Source organism: Pomacea canaliculata, linkage group LG8 (assembly GCF_003073045.1).
Source record: "Pomacea canaliculata isolate SZHN2017 linkage group LG8, ASM307304v1, whole genome shotgun sequence".
Classification (NCBI taxonomy): Eukaryota; Metazoa; Mollusca; class Gastropoda; order Architaenioglossa; family Ampullariidae; genus Pomacea; species Pomacea canaliculata.
This window is the reverse complement of record NC_037597.1, coordinates 8,448,724-8,466,434: the sequence shown is the minus strand read 5'-3', so window position 1 is coordinate 8,466,434 and position 17,711 is coordinate 8,448,724. Positions and strand designations below refer to the sequence as shown.

Sequence of the window (17,711 nt, the reverse complement as noted above, 5' to 3'; positions counted from 1 at the left end):
AATAGCATAGTGACCTTTACTTTGTTTACCTTCACTGTCTTCCTTTCTCCGTGTCTGATTGCCGGCAGAACAATATGTGTGCAGCTAGTATACGCTTTTGTAGTCATTAATTGTTTGTAAGTGTTTTACGCCGTGCCAGCAACTATAAGGCTATATCAGAGCAATGCAGCCAGCCCTGTAAACAAATGCCACATGCAGAGAAAGAACAGCGTGTCCCACACAAGAGCTGAACCCAGGACACCCAATCTTCACCGTATTGATGATGGGGAGGATAGGGGTTGATCTGAATACTGAGTTCGATGAAAACACATCGCTCTCCCTTCCTGCATCCTCCCTTCCGGCCTCTACCACCCCTCTCCCTCGTGTGAGTAAGCGGCACGCTCAACACAAGTAGGTCAAAGTGTAGTTATCACAAACAGGTCGCCCTGTTCTAACCCAACGGCCTTCACTTCATTTTAGTTGCACAACAGCAACGGCTGTTGTTCAGCCGTTTTCAGACAAGACTTTTCTTTCCCTGCACGCAGCTTTCGACACACTTCTACCTACTTCGCTGAGCTGCTCCGACCTTTGAAATCGCAGTCGTTGATAGTAAGACGTGGTGAAGATTTGAGTAGGTGGACCGTTGGCGAGAAGACCCGCAGTGCTCAGTGTGGTGTCACAAAATTTCACAAAATGGCGGAAACAAAGCGACAGCTTGGTCAGCAAGAGAAAGTATATCCAGAAGTTTTCGATCTAAGGGCGATGCCAAAACAGCCTGAGGAGAAGAAGCCTGGACAGTTACCCGACTCAATGATAAAACAATTCTTTGAAGAGGTGAGCATTAATAGTTTTCCCTATTCGGATTTTCAGCCCCTGATCAGGTTCCTGCTTAAATAATCCAAGAAATGTATTTTGTAATAGAAGTCGGTAAGTGTGTTTATCCCTGAGCATCTTTTTCAGATAGTTATTTTATCTCATTTAGTGCCACCACAGCCACAAATTCAGCAGAAGACTGTTTACAAGAATGTTTACAAGAAAACACAAGTGCTCTGACTCTGTCGATCATGACTGCATGTATGTGTACGATTTCATGATAGCTTCAACTTCACTTTACTCATAACTAATAAGGTAACAATCAAAGCACCCGCTTATTGCTCAGCCGGTCTCACAAAATTTATAAAAATAATGAGATTTGTACATCTTTTCATCATCGTGTTCTCTTTTGTATCATACCTTCTGTTATCATAATAGTCTCGCTTTTAAACCTACTTTTTCTTCTTTATGGTGATGGTAGATGTATAAAAAGGTATTTCTGCTTTATTCTACCCCCTTTGTAATTAAAATACCATCACTGTCTTATTGTAGTTAGTGGACAGTCTGAATATACTTGTCTATTCATTTGTCACGGACTAGTCCGTGCCTCCAGTGTTTCTTCACCTGAATATGGTAGAAGGAGGTGGAGGGGAGCAGGGTGGAGTAGCCCGCCCTGTGTGTCGCCCCTCTGCCATGTAATTGTCAACAGTGTAAGAGAGGACGGATGGAAGGTTGAGAGCGTGATTGTCCTGTTATAGTTGGAAATCGTGGGTCTCTGGACACCACGTGTATTTTGGGCACCACGTGAGTTGTGGACCTCGTGAGCGAGGCATGAAGTGCTCACCCCGAGTGGGGTTTGACAGGAGTATATATAGACGAGAGTTGAAAGCCGAGGGGGGGGGGCAATCTTTGGATTAACACAGACAGTGTGTAAAAGTGAAGAAGCTGTGTTGGAAGTTGCTAACGGGAACAAGGTGTGTCGTGAGACAAGAAACGAGTGGGACCAGAGAGTCTCGCTGCAGTCTCCAAGAAGCTCTGCGATTGTCTGCGGAGAAGCGAACTCTACTGCTGTGTGCGGGGAGTGAGGCGCCGCTCGAGACGGCTAAAGGTTGGACAGCCGGAATCGGTGCGACGACGACGACGACGACACCTGCAACTGGAATGATGGTGGCCCGAGTAGAGGAACCCCCCACCACCACCACCATCCCAAACAGCTAGAGAAGCTCTACTGCTGAGTGCGAGGAGCGAGGACAAGAGCCGCCGAGAGGTAGTCAGCAGAGACCTGACTACACTGAAGCAGGTGCCGAAGGACTGAGGCACCATCGTCACCCACGTGGAGGGACCGTGAGTCATTCATACTCCTTTGAAGAATGATCAGGGTAAGAGCCCATGTTTGGACTGTTTAAGAAGACAGAGACACTGTGAGAAGCAAACTGGTAGAGCGGGACATTAGTAGTAAGTAGCGGTGCATATGCACCCTTACTCCTTGATTTGTTTGTTGCCGAATATTTGTGCACGTGGACCTTTCGTGCGATTTGAAAGGTGCTCTTTAAGACGTATCTTCACCAGTGCCTTGTTATTGACAGATTGTCGTAGCTACCAGTGGATTTAAGTTAACAATCGTGGAAACTGCTGTTCTCCTGTGTATGCTTATTTATGTTTTTATGTGTATTAGTAAAAGAAACGTCCCAACCTGAAGTGATCTCTTGTCGTTTTTCGTAAAAGAATGCGCAAGTCCGACGTCAGGTCGTGACATCATTCTTGGCAGCACAAGGTTCTGAATTGTTCTCAAGGTCCCAAATCCCTAATAGCAACTCTTCTACAATTTTTGTGTTCATTTAGGGGTACGTAATTGTCGACTCCTTTTTCCAAAAAGAAGAGCTGGACGCCTGCAGACTGGCAATCGAGGCTATAGTGGACGACCTGGCCCAAATGCTCTACCGGGGAGGCAAGATCAAAAGTACGCAGATGACCCTTTTGCGTCCTACTTTGTTCTGCACCTTTCTTGCCTTTCATTGCTTGTTTCTTTTAATATTTTATCTTTTCGTCATTCGTATCATTAATGCTTTTAATGACGTGTACAGATCTGTACAAGGAATACGGACTCTTTCAAAGGCTGACGCATATCGAGGAGGAATTTCCTGGGGCAAATATTCTTCTTCATAAACAGGGACAATTACCACAGGTAAACAGCAACATCGAAATCTCTGAGTACTCCTGGCAGTAGACTTAAGGAAATAGGGAAATTAAGGCAAAAACCTGAGACAGTACAGATAATCTTATAACATTTTGAGGAACTTTTCCCCTTTTAGAGTAACTGAAGTCTTTGTAGCTCTGAAGTCTTTGCTAGCTCTGTATTGACGTACTGACTAGCTCAGTAACGCATAAATAACTCAATTTTGAGCCCTCTTTTTTTCTTTTGCTTTGTTATGCATTTGGGAAGCATAATGAAAAGAAAGATGACAAAAATTAATGTTATCAACAAATTTTGGCTGGTACGTTTTTGTCTTAATACATTTTAATGTTCACGCATGCTAAGATATGACATTCGATAAGCATTCGACCCTCACTACTATCAAGGGAATATTATACAACCATGACGCAGGCTTTCAAAGATCTGTGGTCCAGCCCCCGCCTTCTAAATGTGGTGGAGCAGATGATTGGACCTGACATTATGGGGCATCCAGTCTGGAACCTTCGTACCAAAACCCCACAGAACGAGGCAACTACTGTGCCTTGGCACCAAGGTTATTGCTTGATACTGGATACTCTGATCAATAAGCAAGTTTTTCGCAAAACTTATGTGTGTAACGACCCTTTCTCGCTGCCAAAACATTTGTGTAACAATCTAAATCAGTCGAGTCGTTTGAAACTCTGCATGTAAACACACACGCACGCACGAACTTGAGCTCTAAAGACCTAGGAAGGGGAGGGAGAGAAAAGTGAGCAGAAGAAGATTGGTACGAACAGAGAGAAAAGTGTGCACTTGTTGTCACGTGGTCGCAGATTCCGCCTACCTCGACAACCGCTCCTACGAAGTACTTCAGGTGACCGCTTGGATCCCGCTGCTCGACGCCACGCGCGAGAACGGATGCATGGAAGTAGCCGCTCGAGGTCACCTGAAGGGAAAGGTCGCCACGCACCAGTGCTGTTGGGGTGGCACGTGGTACGTCATGCTCGAAGAGCAGGAGATGGAGGACACACTAGGTGAGAGATAGGACTAGCTTTTAGCCTGATGACATTATACAGACTAACGAAAAAATATCAGCATCCTGAAAATTCTGAGTAAAACATTGCTACCTTTGTGCATACATTAACCTGCTGTTCCCATTTTGGATTATGTTGTAGTAGTCAGTGGATAGCCGAGGATTAGTTTGACTGCCCTCGCTAAACATTTTTGGATAAAACACGTGGATCAACGAGTAGCGATGGTGGTGGTTGTAATGTCAGAAGGGCTGTAGTGAAGACATGTTTGAACATCAGGGGTTCCATAGATAGAATAGAATATGTTCATCGTTGAACAGTAACATTAAGCAACATTATTGCAGATGTCGATATGAAGAAAGATGTAGTACTGTGTCCGATACCTTACGGTGGGATGCTGCTCTTGAACAATATGGTGCCACACAGAAGGTCAGTCGCTTTTGCAGAGTTGATAACGGTCATAGTAAATCTATTGTCAGCATTGTTGTCTTATTTATAACAGTTTGGCAGGTAATTCTGATCCGTAGAAAGACCGGCTTTATTGTCAGACACATTTTACAAAGAGGTTCTGCTAAACTCTTGTTAGTGAGCGATGAACAAATTGCTGTCCGGCATTATTTTCTAATTAAAATTTAAATTACAAGCATGTTCATTATCCTATACAGAAAAACTCAAAAAAAAAAAAAACTATGAAGTTTTTCTGAAGGTGCTTTGTAAGTAAATAATGTTTGTCTCTTCTGTCATGTTAAAGTAAATATAGCACACTTGTTAATTTCTCTTGACTCGTTTGACTTCAACAGAAGAGACACATAATCCTAGTTTAATTATTTATGTAGGTAAACTGTATTAGCATGTCATATTTTCTAGTACCACCTTTTTAAAATCACGTTCAGCTTTGTGTTCAATATTTAAAGTTGACATGGCTTTCAAGTTGGATACTGGATTACTGGACAAGAAATGAAAGTATTTTTGGGAACAAAATGAAAAGTTGGTGATGGCTACGAAAAGTAGAAAACTATTTTAGTCAGAAATTGATTGTGGATGGTTTGTTGGGCCATATTCAGGGAAAAATTAGCCTTCATGAATAATTCAATTTGACAGTCTTGGGAATATTTCCAATGACATCCGCTGGAGCCTGGACTTAAGATGGCAGACTCCGGAGAAATCCGTGGGCTTCTACGACCTGAAGCAAGGAGTTCTAATGAGAACCAAGGACAACCCGAACATGACAGTCAACTGGGAAGATTTCAACAAAATAGACCGCCACGCAGAGGCCAGAGAAAAAGTCAGCAAAGCATTCCCCGTAAGTGGCGATGTTTGGTCATAGGGCTATAGTCGGTAATTGTTACTTCTACATACTTTTCTTTATTGTTGATTCTTTGCAATCAAATTGGTTAGTTTTTTTTTCTGCTTAACATTTCAAGTGGCTAATCGTAAGCAGTGAAAGAATGCATATTGGCAAGGAATTTGTATACAATTGTTTGTGTGCTGTCTTCTAACATCAGATTATCCAACATTTACGTTACAGCAAGATGAAGTCGACGAGGAGTATGACACCTACCATCCAGGGTCCATGGATGTTTAAATGGGAGATGATCCACATGAACAGACACACCGAAAAGCTCAAAAATGAAGAAACTTCCTGGCATAAAAACTGAAGTCCTAATGACAAAAGTGTTTTGTTAAAGATCATTATGCCTCGTGAAGTAACGTGAGATCGCATTTTGCCTCAAATTTTGGACGATGATTTAAATTTCAGTTTTATAAATATGTATACTTTTCGTTCTTTGCGAACTATTAATTTAATATATTTACCTGGAGTCTTGTCGGCATAGGCTATTCTTGATACTTAATCTTGCCATACACACCCACCTCTTACACATATAGCACATACACAAACATGTATAATATTGTATTATTTTAAAGTATTTTGCTCGTTGTTAATGCTTGTGAAACTTACAAGTTTCTGGATTTAAAATGTACAATAAACACATTGAAATATAACAATGCATTGCCATCTCAAGTGTGTTTTGTCCACCACCAGGACCCCTTCAGGCATGGTCGATGTGACATTTTATTTTTTCAATAAAGTACCAGTCCCATGGGACGCTACCTACTTGTATGTGAGCTGTTGTAAACATTACTGTTGCTGTCCGAGGTTTATGTCTTACTCTAGAGATATTGAACGAGAAGAAGAAATAAATCTGCTGGCTAAACATGCTTCAAAAAAACTTCATCGCATCATGCCAAAGATTGTAAAAGCAGATACACATTCGTATCGATGAAATGTGATAAGAAATTGGTGCGAGTTCAAGGTAATGGTGACGAGGTTAGGCCGACAGTAAACATCCCTGATACTCACGATACCAACACTTTGTAACACAGTCAATGTCTGTTGTACGCGCGCGAAAACACACACAAACAAACAATAACGCACACACACACGTACATATGCACCGCCAGACAATTTACCTGATTCACTTTATTAAATTCACTATACTAATCATTACTTGAGTGGAATGGGTTGGTGAGGACGTGCATTACATGTACTTGAGACTCAGGGTATGCTTTCTTTTAAAGTGAATCGCTGTCTCTTGACATTCTGTACCACCCATCCATTGTACTTATCCGTCTATGCATGGAAGATGACTGGTCCCCAGAGTCGATAGTTTGTCTATAAGAGTTCTGACCTACTTTTATTATCGCTATCCGAGGCCTTTCAAAAAGATTGCAAGCCGGGAGGAAGATCATTCACAAAAAGAGACATACTGCACTAGCTCAACAATGATGCAGTCACTTATTGTCGGGACAGAAATCCATTTCTGAAAGTATCCCTTCACCCCAGAACAAAATTTTTGATTGCAGCGCTTTGTCGATGGCTCACTTAGGAGAGTGAGATTAATATGACCAAATAATATGATCACATCAGGCGTGTAAGGCCAACAACTATCTTGTCGAGAACAAATTAAAGTTATGAACAACTATCGCGTCCAGGGCAGTATCAATGACAGCACTGAATGTGGTGTTTAGTAAATAATGTAAAGATGTAATTCTTCACTATGAACGCATACTTTATTGTGATTAATAAATTAGTTTCTGTTCTCATTTGATTAATAAAATTCCTTATTGACCCTGCTATAATTCATAAAGTCTCATAAAGTTGTTGTAGTACCACGGACGTGTTCACTGTTTAATATTTATTTGGTCAGACTTTTGTCCTTCGGGTATAGTCTTGTCAACAAATATATTTTTTCTGGACAATCCAGTTCACAGATTTTTTTATAGCAACTGAAACTGTTACGAACAGTGTTAGTGGTTAGAGATGAAAATTTTAGTGATGAGATTTTCTGTATATGGGATATTTTAAATGAAATAAAGCCAGTAACACAAATACAATAATTTTATGAGGAAAGCAAGTCAAAGCTAATATCTGCTTTACAAAAACTGCCTTCCTTCTTTCGTGTATTTGATGCTTAACCATCGGTTTCAGTTGTTTTTACATTTTCCTATTACAGCTTACAATGGTGTAGGTCCCCAGGTTCACTTTACTGATATGACTACATTTCATGCAGCCTATGGACAAGGTTCGAGCTATCAGTCTCAGACCAATATTTAGAACGATGCTTGAGAATCGTTACAAAAACTAACCTTGTAAGTAGCGGTCGCCGCGATAACTTAAAAAAAGGTTGAACCCCTCGTTGACCCATTTCTTTAGTTTACAACAATTCAATAGACCTGAGCAGGATAGGTCATGTCCAGTAGTCAACTAAACTTGATAAAAAGATTCTGATTGTTAGCCTTACATCATCAGCTAGCGCTGAGAAGTAACTTCTACACCTGAACCCTAAGTAACAATCTGCCGAACTCTCTCATTTTCTCCTGTTGTAGTCAAAGGGAGAAAATCGAGATCAGAAGAACTTTCTATTCATGTATACATCCTCTCTTGTTCTTGTTCTCGGAGGATCGATGTACGACTTGAGTAAGAAATATGTAAGTTCCTGCTGCTTCTCAGCTGATTCCACAATTTTAAACACTATGAAGGGCTGCACAAAGTTTATTGTGACATGCAAAATAACTCGAGGCCTAAAACTGATGACAGGTAAAAGTAAAATAAATGAGGGCCAAAACAACCGAGACAATGTGAAACTACAAGTAGGTTACATTAGTGAAGATCGCGAGCACCGTCTCTGTAGCGTAGGGGTTATCTTGCTAAAGAAAATAAAAACAGACAGATTAAAATAAACAATTTTAGTAAGGGAGTAAACATAGATTTCTTCTATCTTCTTTTAAAGACTTGATTTTATATATATATATTGAGAAAACATTTTTTTTCAGTGCGTATCAGGTAACAAACAAAATACTGAAGAATGGGAGATAACAAGCGAAACCTTTTTTTAATGTGTCTTACGTCCCTTTGATTAGTTTATCCTTGTCAAAATGCTTATGTTATTAGCTTGAGTATTATTTTAATAGACATCTGCCATCTGCCATTTTCTTTTAGTTTTCTCTGGATATGAACTTGTCATTGTTTAAAGCTAGTAGCACTAACATTTACTATCAATAAATATTCATTTAAAATGTGCCCATTACTTTCCAAATTGTTTGAGAGATTGATTTTTTGTTCTGTCAAAGTAACTTCACAACATGTTGAGAGAGATTTAACAGCATATTTATTTCGACATCAAATTCCGCTTGTTTCTTTCGTCTCACCTTCTAATGTGCAGCCCCTGCTCTTTCATATGCCAGACAAGATTTTCTTGACTTTATTGTCTAAAAGGCTACATACGTTTTTTGTGTAACTTTCTATTGTATCATGAACACTCAGGAACACTCACCTTATTTGAAAAAGCACACCAAAACTGGTTACATTAAACGTCATACAATATTTCATGTTTTATTCAAAAAATGAAAAACGATAAAAATACCACCAGATGCTGACATTACATTTGGGTTTTCTCCTTCCTCACATACTGTCCTTATTCAACATTTATGTGTTATGTGCCCAACAACATCTAAAGCAACAGATTGTGTTCAGTGTTTCTGTCTCCCAATGTGACGTAGAATGTAACCCGAAGAAACTCCACCTGGAAACCCACCCCCAGGGTAACCTGTCGGTCCCTAGTCCGGATGAAGGAGGAGGGTTGGGCGTGGGGCTAGCAATGTGACGTACAATGTTATGTGTTTTTACAATTAAAGTGACGTAGAATGGTCTCTGCCTATAACGCCTAAATAATGTAGGACAGAATGATTATTGTTTTCTTTAAAAATAAATAACCATGATGTTGGAAAGTATCCCTCATATGATATATTGCGAAACCATTTTAAAAATAAATAAAGTTACCATGCAAGTCAACGGTGTACAGTTCAGATCCTTCAGCGTATTTAGAACTAACTATAGGGTCTCATGCCAGTATTTACAGTTTCGTAGACACATTGAGTTCAAAACCTTTGTTATCACCACAGTCGTGCGATTCGTCGTACGCAGTAACTGTCGTTGGCGCTTATCTCCAGCGAAAAGAAATGTCTTACCCCTCACCACATCGAAGTCGATATGTCACATTTCCCGGCACGTGGAAAAATAAAAAAGGTAATCTAGGTAATGGTATAAAATAATAATGTAACATTCCAAAACACCAGTAGTGTGTCACGTTTAAACATAAATAAAAACATCAATAAATTGTTATTTATAAAAGGACTAGCAAATTTATTTAAATGCATATTTGTACAGAAAGGCATTTAGTAAATTTCGAAAATTAAATCATAATTTTTAAACAATAGATTCTAATTAAAGTGTATCAATGACACACAAACTTCCAAGTAGACTATACATCTGCAAGGAAAAAAGCTTCTATTTTGATGTGGGACAACAAGTAGACATAATCATGTAATATTGTGTATAATCTTTCCTCGAACACGCAAAATTATTTGCACGCACTCACGCGCGCATGAACACCCAAGTGAACAGCGTTCCATGCAATTAACCAAAAAATTAAAAAAAAAAAAAAAGCTTAGTAAACTGACAGTCCTCGTCTCCCTTCAATGAGAGCTTACTCTAGTCAGTATGAGACTAAGGAAATTATCCCCCTTTGTTACCAAAACAAGCTTGCATTATAAACGATTCAGAACAAAAAACCGGGTTGTCTGTCCATCGAATGTCTAAAAGTGAAAAAAGAAATCGTCGCTAATGTCGGTGTTGGTGACGATGTAGTTCGCTGGCAGATGTCGCCTGAAAGAGCTGACAGTACTGCAACGGCCGTTTCCTAAGTAGTAATCTCCCCCACTACCACTGCCTCGGCTGCTGACGTCACCTGCATCGGGTGCGACCAGCTCGCGCGCGCCGTCGTCGCAGGAATTCGTGTCGATGACGCCATCAACGCTCTCGCCGCCGAACTCTCCAGCGACGCCGGCGTCTCCGCTGAGCCCCCCGATGGTGACGACGAGGCCGTCCTCCTCGAAGCTGGAGATAGAAGGGGCGTTGAAGTAGCAGGTGGAGGTCGCGGCCGATGAGTGGCTGGGCACGGAGAAGCGAGGGCCTCCCCACGCGCTGTAGCCTGGCAGGAAGCTGCGCCCGCATTTTTTCGTCTCTCTGCGCCTGCGCATTGCCACGGCCAGGAATACGCAGAGAGTGGACGCCATCAGGCAACCGACGATGTAGGTTGACATCAGGGTGGTGAAGGAGACAGGCGCCGGATCGTGAAACACCTGTGGAAGTAAGCACCCACGCTGATATATCAAAAATATTTTTGTTTTCTGCTTTGTCCTCTTACATATTTAAAATGTTAAACATAAACTATTTCTTTATAATAGACATTACTTTCCATTTTTGTATTATCTATCCACCTCAACGATTTCTTCTCCACATAAAAATTGGTAAAACAAAAAAAATTCAGAGTAGGTGTTTGTGGGAGGAGTACATCACGAACCTTCATGACAGTTGTTCCGTTGACCGTCTTCGATTCTGAACAGTCCCTGCCCACTGGAACTTCATTTCCGTCGAGTGCCGTAACACAGGTTTCGTACAGAACACCTTCGGACAGCCCAATGACCAGATGCCTCGTCACATCCCCTGAGAATGTTACATCTGTCTCCTCTACCGAGTCGTTGCTTCTCCGCACGACCAGTCTGCAGCCGGAGAGCTTGCTGGTGCTGTTGACGCTCCACCTGACCAAGATGGCGGACTTGCTCTTGGGTTCCACATGCACGTGTACTCTTGCGCCCAGCAGATCCAGAGGCATTATGGGAGTAGGCAGGACGTTGACGTAGGCCGGGTTTGCGTCGACGGAATAAGAGTACGGTTCTGTTGTTGTCCAGTTGCAGGCTACAGTGGGTGTGTTTTCAGTCAGGTTCCTACACTGCAAGTCACTCAGGGAAAGCGAGCCGAATGATCTCTGGTCTAGGTGAGCAGGTCCTGTGCATGTCCATTCCAGCAGGTGACGATGATGTTCTTGGAAAGTCATCTGCACCCAATTGTGAAGCCAGGTGACCCTGCAGTCACAGATTAACGGGTTTTCTTTTAGCCTGAGGTCTCCAAGACGCTGCAGCCCTTCCATGGCGCAGACCGATACTGTCTCCAGATAGTTTCTATGGAGATCCAGCGACTCCAAGGAGTATTCAAGCCCTCGAAAGGCTCCATCAGCAATTTTGACGATCGCGTTGCGTGAAAGATCCAGTTTTTTTAAATGTTTTAATCGTGCGAAAACGTTCTCCAGGATATCGTTGATGGCATTTTCTGACAAATCAAGATCCTCCAAGCTTCTCATGTCTGACAAAGAAACCAAATCGGCAGACGTTCAAGTTTGAATTTTGCAGGCTGAGCTCCTTCAGGGTCTGGGAAGCGCCCGCGAAAATGTTTTCATCGTCAGAACACCTCCCAGCTCACTTCCTGCTAGGCTAAGATGGAGGAGACGCTTGTGGTTCTCAAAGACGCCGTCCTCCATTACCTTTAGAGGGTTATTTCGAAGGTTCATGATCCTTAAGTACTTCTCTGTCCCCTTCAAAGACTGCTTCCTGAGCTCAGAGATCCCGTTCTCACTCAGGTCGAGATGCGAGAGGAAGGTATGTGCGGAAAGTGAGCCAGCTGGAAGTTGGTGATGTTGTTGCCGCTGAGAACCAGATGCCTCAAATTCTGAAGGACCTGCAGGACTCTACAACGGAATTAGACAGCAGGTTGTCGTTTAGTTTCAACACCTCCATGGAATAGCACACAGGCCGAAGGGCGTTGTCTGCAATATCCGCCAAGTTGTTGTGGGACAGATCCAGATACCTGGAGCACAAAACCCAGTAAAGAGAAAACATTTTATCTTAAAATTGCTATAAATATATAATGGGATTGCAAAGGATAATGGTGAAATATATATTGTTGACTATAAAAACAATTAAAGACAATTTAGTTCCATTGACTACGTCCAACCTTAAGTGCAGCAGGTCGTCGAAGTCGTGGCTGCCCACACTGATGATTTGGTTGTGGGACAGCTGCAGCTTCTGAAGATGATAAAGGTTCCCCACTTCTTGTAGGTGTTGTGGCTGCAGACTGTTGGACTCCAGGTTGAGAACTTCCAGGTGTTTCAGAACTGACAGCCCACCCGGTAGAATATTCTTGATGCGACAGCCCTGTTAATATTTACAATGAAAAGGCGTTCTACCTACTTTTTCTTTTATTTGGGTATGTGGAATAACACTGAAGTCTGGAAAAGAATGTGTACAGTAACATACAGTAAACACCAAAAACAAAACGACGACAACAACAACTACTAGTATCCCCACTGCCTCCATCTTAGTTAAAAACTAACTTCGAAAGCATAAGAGCTGTTGTATTTGCTTTTTCTTTTCACTATTATAAAACAGATAATGAGAATAAATATAAAAAAGCAAAACCGATAACTTGCCTGCAGATAGAGTTCTTTCAGCATGTGGAGTCCTTCAAACACATAACTGGTCAGGGTGTCCACTTTGCAGCCAATCACCCTAAGGACTCTCAAGCCTGGTCAGTCGGTTAATGGCTGCAGTTGGTAACCCTTCCATGGCGTAAACCTTTAAGAGTATGCGATCCACATTAAAATCTTGTTCTACGAAATATCAGTCAAAGGTTGCGTATCACAAATCTCCCATCATCTCAATCTATACGACACACAAATACCTAGCATCTTGAGAAAATAATATTCTTTAGTCAGTTTTACTGTTGAACAACCTGCCCTTAGAATAATCCCCAGGTAAATACACCCGTTCCGACGAAGAAAACTAACCACACTACACCTGCAAGTGAAGTTCTTCCAGAGAGTTCTCCAGGCCTTCGAATGCAGACACGTGCACCTGACTGATGACGTTGTCTGTCAGATCGAGGCTCTCCACGTGAAGACCACGGAAAGCTCGCGCCGGAAGCTGGCGGATGCTGTTTTGACGAAGGGAGAGGGTTCGAATCCTTCCGTCGAACGCTAGGAACTTGGGCAGCTGGGTCAGGTACAAATACTGACAGTTGACCACCAGCGCACCGTTGTCCGATTCGCAAAGGCAAGGGTATGCCGGACAATACACGAAACCTTCTCCAGCAGGAAGCCTGTCACTGGCATGTAGACTAAGAGTGGCAGCAAGAAGAGTTGCTTCGACATTGCTCTGTGAGAAGAAAATGAAGGTGAATAGAGCATCCATCTCTAACCTAATAGTACTAAACATCCTATTTTACAAGCTGTTTTCAGACATAACTAAAGCTTGAAAAAAGAGCATCTCCAAAACCTGCTCTGGCTAATAAAAATACCTCTACAGACTTTCCTGGTAAACAGTGAGTCTCTTTATCAAAGATTTTTACAAAATCTGCATTTTTTGTGTTTGTTTCTCACGTGCGTTTTTCGTGACTTTATCTTCTTTACACCTGCAGCCTTTCCGTCTTTGCTCAATCAACATTCACTTCGCTTTTTTCTTGCTTTATTTTTAGAGCCGACTTCCGCGCAGACGCTCATCCAGTCTGTGCGTCTCTAGCTTCCGGTAACGTTGTTTACGTGACGTCCAGTGACCGGTGTGTGTGTGCACGCACGCCCTACGTGATGCGACCCTGCAACACTAGAGGGAGCTGTGTGCTTCTTTCTCCACCCTCTTCCTTCCTTTCCATTAGGCCTGCCTCGTGGTCCGTTGTAAAATAAAAATTACAAAACTTTTCCTTTTTTTCTGACTAAAATTTATTGGAATCGCTTTTGCATTCTTGAAAAGACGAAAGATTCCTCGTTTCTTTGTATTTATCGCCCATTGTGTCCCAATCGTAATATCCGTTGCATATCATCTTCTCATTGTATTGTTACAAATTGAACAGTCTTCTCTATTGTTTGCAATTCTTTTCTGCACTTTTCTTACCTCTGTATTTTTCTGTGTATGTCCTTTTTTTTCTTCAAAACGTGTAAACATTTACCAGAAACGGATAAATAGACTTTTCTGATAACATGAAAGTAGGGACACAGTTAATGTTAGCAAAAATGGTAAACCGTCTTTGTGCCAATCAGAAGTTAGGAATATGAAACGGTTCTCTCGCTGTCCCCATAAATATTTAAACATATTGAATATAAAATAATAACGAACAACTTACCTGTAGTCCTCATGGTTTTCAAATGGTAGTTTATCTTCAGTTTTTCAGAGACTACACACAGTTTTAAATACTGTAGCAACAATAATGTTTTCTGTTTTCTGTTTATGTCACGTTTCTCTGTCAAAAATGTTCCTCGCGCTCCACTTTAATTTTATTTAAACAATTTATCCAGAATTATGCTACGGCGTATTAATAAGTTAATTTCGATGATTTATATCAAAAAGATCAGTTTGTAGTTTTTATCGTGCTATAGCCTGGCAGATGAATGAGAAGACGAATAAAAAACTGTCAGCGAGGGTGTCACAGGTTAAGTTCCGAAAGGAGCACTGCAATGTCAGGAATTAAGTATCCTCGAAAATTGTGAGCGCCCCGATCCTCAGCACAGCCGCAATCCTGTTGTCTGGTGGACGACTGCTGGGACGCCTTGTGTCGTCTGCCTGTGTCTGCGAGCGATAATCGCTTGACGATTGCTTGCACAAACAGCAGGAAACAAACAAAATCCTCCCCTCGTTTCTATCGGCCAGCCCACGAATCCAGCTTGGCAAGCTACCTGTCGGCTCTGCAAAAAAGAAATGTTGTCTTGGTATTTGCTTTAATCAAGTTTGGACTCTCTCGTCTCTTTTCCATTTCCTTCCCGTGCCCCCTCTCTCTCTCTCTCACTCTCACTCACACACACACACACTATGCAAAAACAATATTACTTCTATTGATCATCATACTTGTTTTTACTGATCGAAACCAGCAAAGAGGTTATTCAAACTAGTTTTCTTCGAGCTCCTTATATCTTCTTTCTATATACAAGTTCTTTTAGTCTATGTCCGCCATAAACTGTTTATTCTTAATATTTTTATGTGCAGGTTGTGGAAATTGAAAAATTAAAACTTAGGTCCATTCCGTATGATTTCAATCTTCTTATCTTTTGATATTTGATTTTCACCTCCCATATAAAAGACCACCCCTCACCCCCACCCAAAAAAAAAGGTAAAGGAAGTGAGGAGGGTAGGTAACTATGACCACTTCCTATAGAACGGAGGAGTTGTCTTCTTGAAGGTGGAGAGTGACGACATTTGAAAAGCGACTGTTGATCAGAGAACAGGTTGGTAGAATCTGATGGGAGGATACCCAGAACATATTTGGCGAGACCAGACAAACACGCGGCGCTCATGGGAGCAGCAGACAAATCCGTCTTTGTTTTTGCCCCGTAATGAAGGGGAAATAATCCCCCCTGAGCTCAGGCGGAGTTATCGTGGACCGCACGCAGCCAGTGCTCTCGTCGATGTCGTCTGTTTCTGGAAAGCTTAGCTTTACTTCTGAAATAAATAAAACTTACAAAATAGCTTGCTGTTTGGTTGTTGGTGTTTATGTTGGTGTTTATGTGTTTATGTTTATGTGTTTATGTCCGCAACTAAGACTGTATCACAGAGATTGCATGTATGGTTTAAGCCAGAAAAAATTCTGTATGACAGAGACATCATCATAATCATGACATCATCATCATCATCATCATCATCATCATCAGTTCAATGAGTCATCTTATCTTATGTTTCACGTGACAGGTGTTCTTTATCATAATTATTTTATTCTTTTTTTTTCTATGTCTTAGTTGGGGATTTGTGACCTTTGCCACCAAAGCATCCTACCTTCTTCTGAATTATCAAACTTAAAGATGCTGATGGAAGTCAGGAACCGAAAATTTGGTTCCTTACGTTCGAACAGATGCGGAGCCGGTCCACAGCCAGTTTAGACAATTTCCTGTGATGTCAAGGTAAGTTTAAAATCTAGTTGCCCTGTCTTGTTCAGTTTTTCATCTACTGTTTAAAAAAAAGGTTCATTACTGTATTTCTATCGGCATTCATTGAGATTTACGTCCTTAAAGTTTTTAGGGATCGTGTCGACTTTGTACAATTACAAAGGTGTTGCTCTTATTGATGGCCAGTGTAATCAAGTACTGTATTTCAAGAGTGTGCAGATTATTTAACTACCCCTCTTCTCTCTCTCTCTCTCACTATCTATTTGTCTATCTTCACTTCCCTTGTACTCCACAGACACACACCAGAGTGCAAAAATGTAATATGTCTCTGCGTGGATGTGGTTTTTGAGGAATCCGAATTTCATAATTAGCAAACATGAGATTGTTTACAGTGTACAAATTGTGTAGAAAGCCCCATAATTTTGTTTAATTTTGTAGTGGGTTTTTTTTTCTTCTTTTTAGTTTTAAGTTCTGTTTGACCAGTCCGCAAAAATAAGTTCTTGCAAATGTGTGGTCTTTCACTTTGGTTTATCCCAGGTCTCACAAGGTTTTTCTACAAATAAACATTGATGCATTAACTGTTACATCCATATTAACTTCAGTCTCAAAAGTCTTGTTCAAAAGTAGGCTTCATAAATATGCATGTGTACACAGACATAAGACATGTAGTATAGATACACATATACAATCATATTTACAAAAGATCGACACACAAGACAGCAAAATAAAGAGAAAGAAAGTCTTCCCCCATTCTTATTGCCATCTCAAAGTTTATAAAGCCCCGGCTGTGAAAGGAAGCAGTGAGAAGTATGCGACAGGAGCTGTTGCGTGTATGTAAAGAAGGAAATGTCACAGATCAGCCTCCCTGGCGGAAGTCTACTTTCCTTTTTTTAACCTTTAGAACGTTGGTGAGAACCTGAAGTTCATCCCTCATAGCTCAGCCACACTGCTAAACTTCTTGACCGCAGCTCTGTATTGTCCTGGCTGTTGGCGGAAGAGATTTTTACACTCAGTCCCTGTCATCAGCATGAAGTACAATAAGAAAGTACACCCCTGTACATGTCGTCTGTGAAATCTTATCAATCCCCCTTTTTCCTCTCGCAGTCGTGGCCGGGGGCAACCTAAGAAGAATTAGAGCAATGTCCGCAGGTTGGGGAGGTGGAAGGCTGATTCGCTCCCGAGGGCCAAACTCACGCAAAGTACATGGACAGGCTTGGTTTGACACCCAGAGTTGGGGCCTACATGAAAGACAAGATTAAGAAGTCGTCTCAAATATGTCTAACTTCTCTAAGTGAGTGTGAAGAAGGAAGGGTGAGTGTAGGAGGGTGATGGGGAGGGGAGTGTAAACGGGTTGGAGGAAACAGTGAATGTGGTGAACAGCTCAGACTGTGTAAT

At 41.5% G+C, this 17,711-nt stretch overlaps 3 protein-coding genes across 3 annotated transcripts; 1 reads left to right on the top strand and 2 right to left on the bottom strand.

Moving 5' to 3' along the window:
• Window positions 1-426: 426 nt before the first annotated feature.
• Window positions 427-6,112, top strand: LOC112570821 (phytanoyl-CoA dioxygenase domain-containing protein 1-like). Its single transcript, XM_025249459.1, has 8 exons — window positions 427-813; window positions 2,635-2,752; window positions 2,877-2,977; window positions 3,398-3,539; window positions 3,799-3,999; window positions 4,341-4,425; window positions 5,098-5,299; window positions 5,525-6,112. Exons 1-8 carry the CDS (start codon window positions 673-675, stop codon window positions 5,579-5,581), a joined length of 1,047 nt encoding a protein of 348 aa, XP_025105244.1. The 5' UTR covers window positions 427-672; the 3' UTR covers window positions 5,582-6,112.
• Window positions 6,113-9,447: 3,335 nt separating this feature from the next.
• On the bottom strand, window positions 9,448-11,888 carry LOC112570722 (leucine-rich repeat transmembrane protein FLRT1-like). Its single transcript, XM_025249304.1, has 2 exons — window positions 10,920-11,888; window positions 9,448-10,698 (listed from the first exon to the last, which is right to left on the bottom strand). The coding sequence occupies exons 1-2, from the start codon at window positions 11,754-11,756 to the stop codon at window positions 10,153-10,155; spliced, it is 1,383 nt and encodes a 460-aa protein (XP_025105089.1). The 5' UTR covers window positions 11,757-11,888; the 3' UTR covers window positions 9,448-10,152.
• A 951-nt stretch (window positions 11,889-12,839) lies between these two features.
• On the bottom strand, window positions 12,840-13,641 carry LOC112570353 (leucine-rich repeat-containing protein 3-like). The gene is made up of 2 exons (XM_025248753.1): window positions 13,249-13,641; window positions 12,840-13,026 (listed from the first exon to the last, which is right to left on the bottom strand). The coding sequence occupies exons 1-2, from the start codon at window positions 13,639-13,641 to the stop codon at window positions 12,961-12,963; spliced, it is 459 nt and encodes a 152-aa protein (XP_025104538.1). The 3' UTR covers window positions 12,840-12,960.
• Between the last annotated feature and the right edge of the window lie 4,070 nt (window positions 13,642-17,711).